This window comes from Oreochromis aureus, linkage group 5 (assembly GCF_013358895.1).
Source record: "Oreochromis aureus strain Israel breed Guangdong linkage group 5, ZZ_aureus, whole genome shotgun sequence".
Taxonomy (NCBI): Eukaryota; Metazoa; Chordata; class Actinopteri; order Cichliformes; family Cichlidae; genus Oreochromis; species Oreochromis aureus.
The window spans coordinates 37,367,353-37,381,592 of NC_052946.1; the positions used below are offsets into that span (position 1 = coordinate 37,367,353).

Genomic DNA, 14,240 nt, shown 5'->3' on the forward strand with positions numbered 1-14,240 from the left:
TATAAGCCCAAATAATGTTAGCATGTAAACAACAGCTGTATGTGTGTGTAAGAGAAGACAAAAAGAGGAAAGGAAGGAGTGTGACATTAATTACCGCAAGTAGCTAAAACGTGATGGTTAGTTGGTTTTGCCTTCTGTGTGCTGAATTGATTCCTCTTCCAGGCCATCTTCATGATTCCCACCAACCCTCCCCCAACCTTCCGGAACCCGGATCTGTGGTCTCCGGGCTTCCGGGACTTTGTCAGCCAGTGTTTGGTGAAGAACCCAGAAAACAGAGCCACAGCCACACAGCTGTTACAGGTAACTAACACAATCCTGTAACTGATAATAGATAAAGTGTCGTGGATGACTGTGTGGTCAGAAAACATTCAATCCTTTGGATATCTTTTAATTATATTTTTAATTATTAAAGCCACACTATAAAAATAAGGTAATATCTATTAGCATTTTCTGTGCTCATTTTTTAATCAGTTTTTTATTATTTTTGTTTCTGTTTTATTGTGTGACCTGCTCTTTAACTTTTTCCAAATGTATTTTTATTTTTACTTTTTTATTTTTTTAGATTTGTCTTTTGAATATTTTTTTTTTTACATTAATGAGCTTTATTTTTTTATATTGTATTTTAGTGAACAGCTTCACTTAATTAACCATTAATTTTATTTTGTTTTGTTGCTGGCTGGAATTTCAGTTTAATATATCATATTATAGTAGTATTGTTTACATTATATTAGTATTTGCTGTAATATTTGCTGTTGTGGTCATGCTTTAGCTTTCATGGATCAGTTCTAATTGTAACTAATGTCAAAACCCACAAACGTTTGGTTTGAGCGTTACGTGTCTTTCTCCTCTACAGCATCCGTTTATTAAATCGGCCAAGCCCAATTCCATCCTCAGAGCTTTGATCACAGACGCCATGGAGATCAAACTGAAGAGACAGGAGGAAGAACAAAGAGAGCAAGATGCAGATGACGATGAGAATTCGGTACAGACTTGAAGAGTCACAAATTCTCTCCATCAGCCTTTAAATATCAATAGGATAGCATGTACAGCTTTTAAGTTACTGCAACTAAAGAAGACGTTAAATTACAAGTGTTTTCGTAGTTGACGAGCTTTTGATTTCTAACTTTCCAAAGCTAAACACAGACTCATATTTATAAACATGTCTTTTCTGGATATTGTAACTGCCGTTGGAGAGCATTAAATCACGCTGCCCTCTGCCTCTGTGTTTCAGGATGAAGATGAGGTTGACCAGGGGACGATGGTTCGGGCAGGTACGGGTGACTCAGGAACCATCCGGGCTGCCGGTTCTTTAGGAAGTTCTCTTGGAAGCACGGCAGGAACGATGATTGAACACGATGACACGGGAACCTTGCAGTCACAGCTGGGCACCATGGTCATCAACTCTAATGATGACGAGGATGACGATGAGGAAGATGCCGGCACTATGAAAAGTAAGTCCCTCTAAACACATTAAATGCGTGCTGACGTGATCGACGAGGGCTGCAAAATCAACTAAATTCTGGCCTCTGATCATAATAAAAGTTAACTTTATACAAAGTGTAGTATTATAATAGTAGTAGTAGTAGTAGTAATAATAGTAGTAATAGTAGTAGTAGTAGTAGTAGTAATAATAGTAGTAGTATAATAGTAGTAGTAGTAGTGTTGCTTCTCTGTGATTTTGGCTTTGTGTCGAGGAGCTGGTTGTCTCGCTGCAGAATGAATTAGAGATTAGTCGGGTGGCTTCTCAATGCTAGTCTAAATATTTAAATTGGGTAAATGTTTGCTCTGCACTGTACACCTCAGTGTGTTTTTAGCTACAGTGAAATGTGCTGGTACATTTGTGGAGCTGTGGCTGATAAATGCAGTGATAAATTAGCTCTCAGTTTACTGGAAAACATGTAAGAGGAACCAGATGATGACGTGCTTTGGCATTATTTTTAAACAAACAGACAGGATCCGTGTCACATCATCCCTCTCTTTTATGCACTTAGGGTTCGAATAATAATATCGAGACATTCAGAACTGTGTTCGTGGACTTATATGCACTGTGTGATATTCTGCCTCTGTGACAGACCAGCAGGGTTATGACAGAAAACTAAGTGAGCTAAACTAGGTGTGCAAACGAAACAAAGATGATTATGCGCACTTGCAAAACTAAAGAAAACAAGCCTGAGCTTTGCCGCATGGTTACTGACACTGGGTTGTCTATCAGACAAATACCACGCATTATAATTGAACCAACAATGAAACTAATAATGCATTAATGTTTATGCATTGTTCTGCAGAACATGCAAAATGCTTGAAATTTAATATTTTGAGCCTTTTGTTTCAAAGACTGGAATGACTGCCGGTTAAGGATTCAAGGAGCTTTATTGTCATTCGCATCACATGTTAACATGAGGTGGAATGAAATTATGTACACACGGTCCCGTTAAGTGATGTAACACAGTCATTTTTTGGCCATAATCACCAAAAATGTAGCGTAGTGTTTAATTTGTCCATGAGGGGGCAGACTGTGACCTAGCTGTGCACCGACAGGTTCACTGTGTCGTGTGTGTTGGCGTTATTGAGGATGTTTCCTCCAGAGGCTTGAACTCTCGTACCACAGTGACTTTCCTCCTAATTCTGGGTGTGTCTGTTAATTCCTAAATTACAAGCACGAGCTTGCTGCTGGTGAACTCGGGCGGGATGCGTGTCAGCAGAGTGCACTTGTACATATGCAGGCCTCGAATAGTAACAGCAGAGTTTGTTCCTTGTTTGATTTATAGACCACAGTGATTTTTTTTTAATCGCTCAGCATGTGTGATGTTAGCAGCAGTGATGTTCTGAACACGAACACTTTGTATGGTCACGTGTGATTGTGGGTAATGTAGTTCTGCTTTGTTTCTTGTCTTTTTATATAACATGTGATAATACATGAGAGACACATGGCACTCAGATAATCACAAGTACAAGTCTACAGCAGAATTATGTAGTGCGACACTTGGCAGTTGGCCCGCCTCTGCATCCAGAGAGCCAATCAACAGCCAGTTGTGTGGCTGAGGTTTTGACGGCTTCAGCTGTGTTGGTGGCAGGTATTGTTTTTTTTAATGGGCCAGTCAATGTAGGTAAATGTATTTATATTTTATTCCTGGCTAACTTATTCAGAATATTCAATAACTTGCTTTGTGCAGTCCTCTGGTGGGAGGAGGCATGGACATTAATCATGTTGATGCTCTGGATTGATCCATTAATAAAGGCGAAATTATGTGAAGCTGCGTGTGTAATAAATGTGTAACTTTAAAAACACAAAATTTTCTGCTCTTCTTGTCTGATTTGACTGCTGATTCTGTATGTTTTTGTTTCAGTTACCTTTGAAATAAACCTTAACCCATTCATGCGTTGCCTGTAGGCTCCTCCAAGGGCTTTGCTATAACCTTTAATTAACATAACCTGAGGGACCAGACGCAGTTCACCTGAGAGAAACAAAACCAGACGGCAAAGAATCAGAACAAAAGATGAATAAGATCAGACCTGCTGGAGTGTCTTTCAGGGATGTGTTGGTGCTGCATCGGTCTGTTGGCGTCTGTCGACCGTGTGGGAGCTGAAGCGTTGGCTGTATTTGGTGCTTTTGGAACAGATTCTCAATAAGAGTTGGACCGAGTTGATCAGTGCTGGCAGTCTGTGGGCGTGTTTTATGTTTGTTTTTATACGCAAAGAATTAACCCCAGTGAGACACTGAGCACGCTGACGCTTGACGTGTGCGTGAGTGTATATTTGCTTTAGCTCTGTGTGACTCCAGTAATATGCAGCCAGAATACGCTCTGATGAAAATAAAGCTACTGTGGAAGTTCGTGGCCAAATATCACAACTCCTACACTTCATCTAATGAGAGTTACTTTCAAACCAGGGAGCGCTGGCCACATTTACTACCACTGACACAAACTGGCAGTATTTGGGTGCTCACTGGACCAGTTTGTAAATTCTCCAGTGCCCTGATGACAAAAAAAATCTAAAGTAATCTGGAACCACCATGTGTGGAGAAATAAACCTTTTAGGTTCAGATATACGCACATGAGCGACATACAACCCAAAGGCCAAAGCTAGTCTGTGAGCCATCTCAGTCCAGACCCTGACCTCCTAAAACAGGAAAATAAATAAAAGGCAGCGTAATGTTGATGGATCTCAGGTTGAATGACTTGAATAACTTTTATTTTTTGCATTTCACTGCTCTATAAAAGCCCAAACCCGCTTACAGCAACTCATCTCTATAATCTCAGTTCGAGTCGAGAGCAAAGACGGCTGTAAAATTAACATTATCTGTTTGCAAGAGGTAAATGTGCTCAGTCGTCTCACAACAAGGAGGTCTTTGGTTTGAATGCCCAGGCCTGCCGTGGGCCTGTATACCTGCATGGGGACTCTGACTTCCCCCCACGGTCATGCATGTTGGTGTTTCTGAATTGTCCATAGGTGTGAATGAAATTGGCCTCCAATTGGAAGAAAATGGATGGATGAATAAAAGAAAGGGGCTGTTTGTGCAGACTTTGAAATGAGAATTTAACTGAAGTTCAAAAGGGAAAAAGATTTTTACTGCTGGTATTTTTGCACTCGTGCTTTCCCCACAAGCTTCTCAAGAAACTGGAACTGCTCTGACTGCCAACCACATGTAATTACAGAAATAAACTGTCTATATTTGACCCACACAGTAACAGCACGGTTGGCTGTTTCACCATAAACAACGCTGTCCACCACGTGCTGTTTATTGTGACATCAGAAGTCGACTTTCAGGTGTAATTTGAATTATTTTGAGAGCTTAACTGTTGAAGAGTTACAGTAACAGGTTGTATTGGACTGACACACTGATGCTCGCTGACACTGTTAATACAAGACACCACTCTCTCATATGAGACCATAAGATGAGCACAGAAGACGTGAACACGCAGTCGTTCTGCAGACGTACACTGCCACAACGCCACCGGGAATTTACTGAGTCTCGATCACACATGCTCATAAACACACACACACACTCAGTCTCCGGTCAGACGTCCTGATATCAGGTTAGTATGGATCTCCACAGGCAGCGGTTTAAACTGCATTAACACTGGAACATTTCGAATTCATAATTACGTTACAACTCCAGTGTCCTTCAGTTGTGTGTTTCTGCGAGTGTGTCTTTCTCTGTTGTCGTTTAATGTGCTCCTGAGTGGGTGCCTGTGTGTGTCCCAAACTAATGACTGTGGTCTGATGCTGAAGGGGCCCTGAAGATCAAGATGAGATATTAGATCAGTTATTGATCCTCCCTAATGCTACTGAAAAAGAAAAGGCCTTTTAATTTGCAGTGATTAGCGCTTAACTGTGTCTGACTAGAATCCAGATTAGAAACTCTCATCTCCTGAAAACTGTACAGGACAGAAAACATCGTAGAGTTTCACACAGATCTACATTTAAATGGATAAACGGGTAGAAATAGTGCAATTTATAAGATCTAACTTGATAAAATCTGACCCAAAAGAGGATTTTGGTGGTCAAAGGTCACACAAATTGTATGATATCGAGATAAAATGATAAAGCCAAAGGTGAGATTCATGGTGCCGTTTTATTGTCTTGCAGAGACACTCTTCTGTCCATTATTCACATCATAACTGAGGAGCAGGAGGAGACATTATTTCAGAGGAGATTGTGTTTCAGATGTGATCAGATACTGAATTAGTGACATTAATCTCTGGCACCCATCTTGTAAGTGGTGATTATGGACACATCTGTACACATAAAACCTCCCTGTTTTAGGAGCTCTTTGCAGGACCATCCATATTCGAAGTAGATTTACTGGACAGACATTTCAATAAACTCCTTCTAAGTCTGCACTACAGTACAGGCAGAGATGATATTGACTTTAAATTAGCTGGTTGCAGGAGGCATACAAGTGCAACGCTGTAATTGAAACTAATATTCTAACCACAGGCTCTGATTTTATGAAAGTAACCTTAATCTCCTTTGATACTTCTTAATGAGACAAGTACGAAGCTATAAAGACGTAGTCTGTGCTCTTCGGCCATAACACAGAGACACAAAATGGGAACATGTGGGAAGTTATGACATTGGTCTCTTTGCCTCTGTCTGTCTCATGCAAACATGCAGAGTGGCTGGCCGTGTGATTTGAGACTGGTTCAGGCTTTCCATTTGTCATCTGATGTGGAGCCATTAAATTATTTATGTAGTTTTCTAACTCTGAGCTGCGACAGTGTTCTCTAATGTTTTACTTTGCTCTGCGTCTGTAGCTTACATTTTCTAATTTAGCAACTCACAACCATCACAAAGTGTACTCTGTACTCTTAAAATGAGTAGGGCAGTGCAGTTTCCTCCACCTTCTCGGTACGGATCCTCGTTAAAAAGACTGAAGAGCTTTTTAAACCTGCTCATCTCTCACAGCTCTTTATGTTATTAAAGTTTAATTTTGTTGTGGAAAGTTGTAGAACGCACTTCTTTAGCTTTAAATTTAAACTGTATTTTCCTAAACTTGCAGTCTAAAGACTGCAGCCTTGGCTGTTAATTCTAATGATCCAACACTCCAAAACATGGATCCATGTGACATATGTCCACATGGATCACCGGCTACACCATCGGAATATGTAAACAATTAAAGACATTCACTTATTTTTTTTCTATTTAATTTTTCTAACTAAGCAATCCTTTGAGGCTGGCTGAAAAAGGGGTTTATAACACACCTTTAATAACACCTTCATAAATCATCTACCTGGATGCTGGATTATTGACATGGATGCAGTGATTGACAGGTATCCAGAGATAGGCAGGTGGAGCCAATGGAGGTCTGCTTGGCTTCATTGTTACTAGTTGAAGTCAGTGAACTTGACCTCTTCAAAATGTTTGCGATCCTGGTTTCTTCTCCTAAACAAAAGCTTCTGAACTGTTGTGCATGCTCAGACTTGCTGGCATGAAACTGTAGTAAACTTTACTCTATTTAGGCTAATATGAATTTCATATGGATGGAATACAGTAATACAGTACCTTTATCAATCCCTGTAGTCATCATCTATTTGCACAACCCTAATGCGACTTGTTTTAAATATGCAAAAAAAGTTTCAAACATGAGCATAAACTTGTCTGAGTTTATTAAATTTACTGGTTCTGAATCGTTCTGAACAGGCGGATCACTTCCCCAAAGAAAAGGGACACAAGCAGACAGAACTCCCAAGTCATTGGAGACAAAAAAGAGAAAAGCTGAGAGTAGTTACAGTAAGCCACAGAGCCCCACCTAATTATTCAATGTTGAATTATGACCTGGTGCCTTGTTGAAATTTTCTTTTCATACAAGTAAGAAGATTTAGAAAAGCGACCTTTGGGTTGTCTGTGAAGGTTCTCAGTCATCCAAGTCTTCGTAGTCTAAGGAGCTTGGGACGAAAAGAAAAGAAAACGACCCAGGATGAGCAAAATGCATAGAATCCAGGAACTAAAGTCGCTTCAGATAAGCTGTGAACATCACCAGCCCACCTGCTCGAGGTGTCCTCCCAGGTGCTCAGCTAAAACCTACATCCCAGCAAGCTTTTTGAAATCCAAGTTCTAATAAAACAGAATTTTTTACTTTAAACCTTTAAAACTTGTACAAAGTTCTACAAAAATAAAAGCATTCCACTATTTATACTTTTTAATTCAAAGTAAACGCCACCATGTCGACTTCCTGCAGTGATGCGACTGCAGTGATGATGTAATTGGTCAGAAAAGACCCAACAGAGCAGATCAGTGTCAGAGCAGAGAGGACAGAATAATGGGCTTGTCAGTGGGTGACAAACGGTAATGGCAGAATGCTTTTCTTCTACTCTTTTATTTTTGTCTTTTTGGTATGGGCCTCATCAGCTGAGGGCAGTCAGGCTGCCTCTCCAAACCGCTCTGTGTCTGTGCAGCGGTTAAATTTAATGTCTCAATCAGCTGCCCAGTTGCTATAAAATATTCTGGTGGCTGTTGCTTCCAGTAAAGGGGGAAAAAGAGATCAGAGTGTCCCCATTTTTTCCCCGCTGCAGTCTACAGCATCTGCTGTCAGAAAGTAGAAAATAAATGGAAGATCTAAATGTCACAAGAATCTTTTCATTAAAGGTGATGGGCGTGTGGAGTCTGGGCGCGGCGGCACTGGTCAAATTAATTACTCACAAAGCCAGTCATGACTTTTGCTGTGTCGCTCAGCTCTCTTTATGTTTCCTGTGTCTGCTGATCAAACAAATATGAGAGAAAAATAGAATATTTACTTGCAGGCTGAGAAAGATCAAATAAAAGAATTCATTAACTTTTATCTCTACATTTGACTTTTTTATTACTTTCATTATACATAAACTTTATATTTGACAGTTATTTCAACTGTTTTAACAAAAGAATTTTCCAAATATGGGATAAATAAAGTAAATCTTATTTCTTGTTTTGCTGCCAGTGTCATCATCAGTTTGATCAATTATCGATGTTTTTCTCACTCATTTAAAAGGCCGTGTTCCACAGAAGTTGGATGTGGATCACAGTGTGGGTCAGGTTAGGTGTATCGCCTCAAAAACGTGGTTTAGTTAAAGTGTAAGGGTAATGGATGTTATAAAAGTTTCAAACATCAACAGCTGCATAAAAGATGGACCACAGGTCAAGTGTTTGGTTTGATTTTTGTTTTTCTCCGACTGCAGCTTGGAAGTGAAAAATCATGTTTGAAAACCTCGCATTTAAATACTCGCGGCCTAACACTTACCCTCGTTATGTCTTTGTGGTTTTTGGGGAGTTTGCTATTTTAAGCTTAAGTTAGGTGAACACTTGGAATTACATAACTGACAAATAACCTGAAGAAGTTTGGGAAAACAGACTTTTCCTAACACGGTAATTGGGAATAATCTTTTTGCTTACTTGTCATAAAGATCGTCATCTTTTAGTAATTGCAGAGGCATTTCTCACCCTGTCACCTTGTAAATGAGACATATTACCATAAACATGCCATAAGAGTGGCCAGCCAGTGAGCCAGGTGGTATGGAGACACCTGACAGGAAGGTCCCGGTGTAGCTTTACAGCAGCAACTGAACTTTCAGAATAAGAGCTGAGATTGTCCACTAGTTGGGCCAATGTTGTCCTAAACAGTAAAGGTCTAAAACATAAAGAATGCTTAGTTGCATACTTCCTCCCACATGGCATTACAAGCAGCATGTCCATTTACAGGAATGTGGTGCACAGCTGGAAAAAGTCTTTGTCCAGTCAGATAATTCCTCAAGTTACCAAACAGGAGATGCTGAGCACTGGATAACAAACTAGGATCAAAGTAACATTAGCTCATTGATTTTTATGGGTCTGACCTTTTGTCATCTGATTAAAGTGTTTCCTCAAATAGAAAACCACGAGTGAAATAAAAGTCTTTAAATAAACCTGCCCCCCTCACTACATCCAGCTGCATGCCTGAAAATGTATCACACTAAAAGCCTTCTGTCCACTCACACAGAGCATTGGATTTATGTTGGATCACCTGGGTTTGGAGGAAGCTAATTGATGTTAGCCAACATCAGTAGTTAATTTTGTGTTTGTTCCTCTTTGTTTAGAATTGGCTCGCTGATGCTTCGTTTACTTTCATTCTACTTTAGTGAAGCTGTGACACCACGAGTGCAGTGCTGGCTGGTTTTGAACCGACCGAGGCTTCACTCGTGGAAATTAGAACAACTGTGTGAAGATTCAGTGTTAATATCATATCTCGTTTTAAAAGCAGACCTGTTGCATTCTGCAGCTGAGGTGAGTAAAGGTCTCCGAGGAACTGCATTATGCTGAAAAATTCCTTATCAGGAGAGTTTTTTTCCCCAACATGCCCACGGGTAGCTGTCGGTAGCTGTGGTTAGTTTTCTTAAACAATGACTTTGTGTGTGCCCTTGGCAACTTCATCTGGGAGAGAAGGCACCCGGCAGCACAAATGAAGAAGAAACATTCATTAATTCTTTTTAGGGGGACACTAGACTTTAAATTGATTTTGTGCTTGAATGAAAACAAACTGTGGAGCCCCAAGTGAGATTATTGATGAGATGTTAGCCATTAGTCACCATTACGAAGAAAGCAAAACACTTTGAGTGGAGGTAATCGCCGGATGTCTTTCTGTTTCTGACAAAAACAATTTTTTTCCCCTTCGTTGTTGCATTTGGGTTATAAGGAGGCAGACATGCTTGGAAATAATTGCAGTAAGAGCTTACATACCTCACCCAGATCAGAAACTGACACCTTTATCTAAGATAGCGATATTCTCTTGAGAACATTAAGAGAATGACTCACAGTTTTTATTAATTCAGTTTTAAACTTCTTTCTGCTCCCACTAGTAGAGTCCTTTCAAAAAATTCTGAAAATGGATGCAAAACAAGTTTGTCACGTCTACACTGGATAACCGCGTCTCTGGTGACAGTTTTCATAGAAATCTGTACTTACCTCTTGGAGTAATCTATACAGTCTTAGAACATGTTGTGACTGTATTGATTTAGAAGTACCTACAGTACTGCTTTCTCTGTTTGTGTAAAAATTGGCATATACTTAATCACACTGGGAAAAAAAAAGTTAGAAATGAAATATGTTTATTTGCTATTTGCTAAAAACAACATTTTAGCCCATTACTTGGTGGGGTGTAAGGCAAGACTCTGGGGCCTGCAGTGTAGCTGTGCACCTGCTGTAGTTTGGTTGCTGGACAGTCACGAGTCATGCAGACACATTTCATGTATTATAGTAATTATTTGGTCTGCACCTAGAAAAACAAGTAAATAAGTGTGTGTGTGTGTGTGTGTGTGTGTGTGTGTGTGTGTGTGTCTCGGTCTGACCCTAAACAGTAAAGAGAGTAAACAACAGATTTGAATCACTTTAAATAATTAATATTAGGAAATAAAGTCTTAGCCTTACATCAGTAACACCTTTAGCCCGTGTGACGTAAAGCTGCACAACCACCTGGTTAAAAATCTCCATATTTCTTCAGTCATCACAGCATTAAACAAGCCTGAGTCACAGTCGCGTATCCCAGTTATTACTTGTCCATTAAAATAAAATAATAAATTAAAAATTGTTGTCCATAAATTTATTTAAGCAAGCACACACACACACACACACACACACACACACACACACACACACACACACACACACACACACACACACACACTAACCAGCTCTAATGTCCTCCTACTATGACATCAGAGTTTCCAGCACGGTCTAAAAGGAAAGGCTCAGTAAGTCAAACACTGTTATAAATCTGTGAATAACTTCTTACATAAAGAGCTTTTTAAGGGTCAACCTGATGGAGCGTATTAGAAAGTTGAGAATGATTAGTAGAAACGATCACTGTTATCACAGCAGAGCGGTGCTATCTGATCACACTGCGATCTGTGTACAATGTTGGTGTGTAAATTCTGGGCTCTGTAAGACCGCAGGAGCTTATTAAAGCCATGAATCAAACACTCAACGACACTTATGAACTCACTGATTTGCTCTCGCTTGGGTAAAATTGACAGTGCGGACATTTTTATTCAGTGAACCAGAAACTCTGTCAGTAACTCCTCTCTGTAATTGTGCATGTAGCTGCTGACTTTTCCATACACGTGCACTCAAAAGCACATAAACACAGATAAAACACAGTCTGTATAATATATTATTACTTAGTTTGGACAAATTTTCCAACTGGTCAATGTAAGTATAACAACCTCCAAAAGTTGATTCTGTTCATCTGGACGTAGCGTTTAGTGGGAGAAACGTTTCGTCACTCATCCAGGTGACTTCTTCAGTCTCAGCTGACTGCAGGTTTCCCCAATCTTATAAACAGTACATTTGCATAATGACTGAAACCAGCCCACTGAAGGAACAATGGGCTGTGAGGTCAGTTCCTTAATCATAATATAGTATAACAACATTCAGCCATATTACTCATTGTCTACATCCTGGTCTCCAGGGCAGGTTTTGTTAGGTTCGTTAAAATTACAAGCTAGCATTCTGTTTTCATTACAGCAATGGAAATAATCTGAGGATGATGAGGTCTTTTTTAAAAAGTCTACACTGAAGTAATCTAAATTTTAAATATATTTTGGAGAAAATCTGTATTGAGCACCAAAAGAAAAAGACATGACGTGTGGGCTTAAGTGGTTAAAGTGTTTCCTGCTATCATCATAAGTGTTTCTTAAGATCCTGCTACTGTTTTGTTTACTGTCACAGTTCTCTGGGTTTTATACTTTGATATATTTGATATATATTGTCACCAATAGTCAGCTGCTATTATTTTTTTGTTTGTTTTTGTTTTTTGTTTTGTTGTTGTTGTTGACATCTCAGTGAGACAGTTCTAGCTTCGAAAGAAAGGAGATGCTAATTAACACTTGTGGCAAATCTAAAATACCCCTAAACTTCGCTCCAAAACATACACACACACACACACACACACACACACACACACACACACACACACACACACCCCTTAGGTGTTGTTTGTTTGCCTTTTCCTAACATCCAGTTTCCAAACCCTAATATTTGCTTTCCTGACCATTTATTATTAATTTAGCACTCGTTAGCAAGTCTTAAAATATTTCATCTAACTGATTGACTTTTTTTAATGGGCTCCATCACATGCCGTGCACTTCCTGTAACATGCATTAAATTCTGGAGGTGCTCTCCTCTCTCTATCTGGTTCAATAGTGTTACATTAAAGCCTCTGCCATCTTTTTTCCACTGACAGAGTTTTAAAAGCCATAAAGCCATCAGTACCTGAGCAAGTCACTTACTGGTATCACTTTAATGCACATATATTATGATAATCTTGTTCCCTGCTTATTGCCGCCTTAATAATGGAACACTTCATTGATTCCTGAAGGAAAACCTCTTTATGCCTCCACATTCATGCTGAGGTTGGAGTGCAGCGACCTGTGACTGTGGGTGATGGATCCACTCAGGGATCTTTGAGCAGGGCAGATGCTTGCTGACATTTGTGTTTGCACCCAGATTTTGGTTCAGTGTTTGACTAAAGCTCTGGATAAATACATTTTTGCAGTAGAGGTATAGGTATGGAGGTGTAATGGAGGTATCCTGGGGATTGGATTGCATCCTGGAATTTGAATTACAATAAATCCTTTTTTGCCAGGAACGGATCCTGATTTGCATTCATAAAGGTTTTACTTAAATCAGCAGAAAAACTGAGTTACAGGGAAAAAGAGTTTGATGTAAAGTGAATGATTGATTTAAACTAAGTGCAAAAAGAAAGAGAAGTTTAGTGCATAAAAAAACATCAAGAGGGAAATGCTCTGCTTTAGTTTGAATTATTACGCACTTTGTCAGCACGCAGCTCTCATATCTCCATTCCTGATGTGACTGACTGTAGTAGGATCCTCTCCTACAAAGCTTCTAAATAAGGAGGAAAAATGAATGAATGCAGTCTGTAAAGGGGAGTACATGTAAATTACATTCACAGGAATATCTCGCCAATATCTTAACAGCTGCCAGTGTTGCTGCAGTTCACTAAAACACTGCTGTAAAACCACAGCGTCTCCCATGTGTGAACTCACAGAGCCCCACTTTACCTTTTCCAAGAAATATTTAATTCAGCAACACTAAATTCCAACAAACACTGCACCCCCTGCAAGAACAGCAGCAAAGGTCTCAGCATTGCTGCTGATATGTTGCAGTGTGGTGTCTCTGAAGCTACGTCGAGATTTCAGTGCATTATGGAGTCTGTGTGTGTCTCTCTGACAGTCCAAGACTCATCTGCAGTAAAGTAAATGTTGGGCTTGCTGTTTGTTTTACAGGGCGAGATGAGACGATGCAGCCTGCCAAGCCTGCCAAGCCGTCCTTCCTGGAGTACTTCGAGCAGAAGGAGAAGGAGGCGAACATTCATAATGACGGAGGAGGAAAAGGACAAAACAACGCAGATAACCGCAAACTGCCCGGAGAAGGAGATCTCGAAGTGGTGAGCTGGAAACACTGTGTGGCACACACTCTGCACTTTTCTGTGAAGTCTTTATCAGGTCCACTAAAGACCTGCAGGTGTTACAGTATTCTGAATTCATATCAGTACATGTGCTGAGGTGACGAAAACTATATTCAAAATGGCACCATGAACGCAGCACAGGGTTATGATCCCCACCAGCTGCTTTTTTTTCTTTTTTTTTCTTCAATAAAAGGTAGAGGTCTTCATGTTGGGAATGTTCCTGGTATCTAAGTGAAATATTGATTAAATAAAAGGAAAAGTCAGACAGGTTTAAAAGTAAGAAAACACTCAACCCATAAATCTAATG

General features: G+C 39.8%; 1 protein-coding gene across 1 annotated transcript in view; it reads left to right on the forward strand.

The window, feature by feature from the left end:
- LOC116310183 (serine/threonine-protein kinase 4-like) overlaps positions 1-14,240 on the forward strand; it is a 35,969-nt gene that overhangs the window by 12,401 nt on the left and 9,328 nt on the right. Inside the window, exons 7-10 of the mRNA XM_031726915.2 lie at positions 163-300; positions 854-982; positions 1,232-1,451; positions 13,752-13,912. Coding sequence (XP_031582775.1) covers positions 163-300; positions 854-982; positions 1,232-1,451; positions 13,752-13,912 — 648 coding nt within the window. The remainder of the gene's footprint in view (positions 1-162; positions 301-853; positions 983-1,231; positions 1,452-13,751; positions 13,913-14,240) is intronic.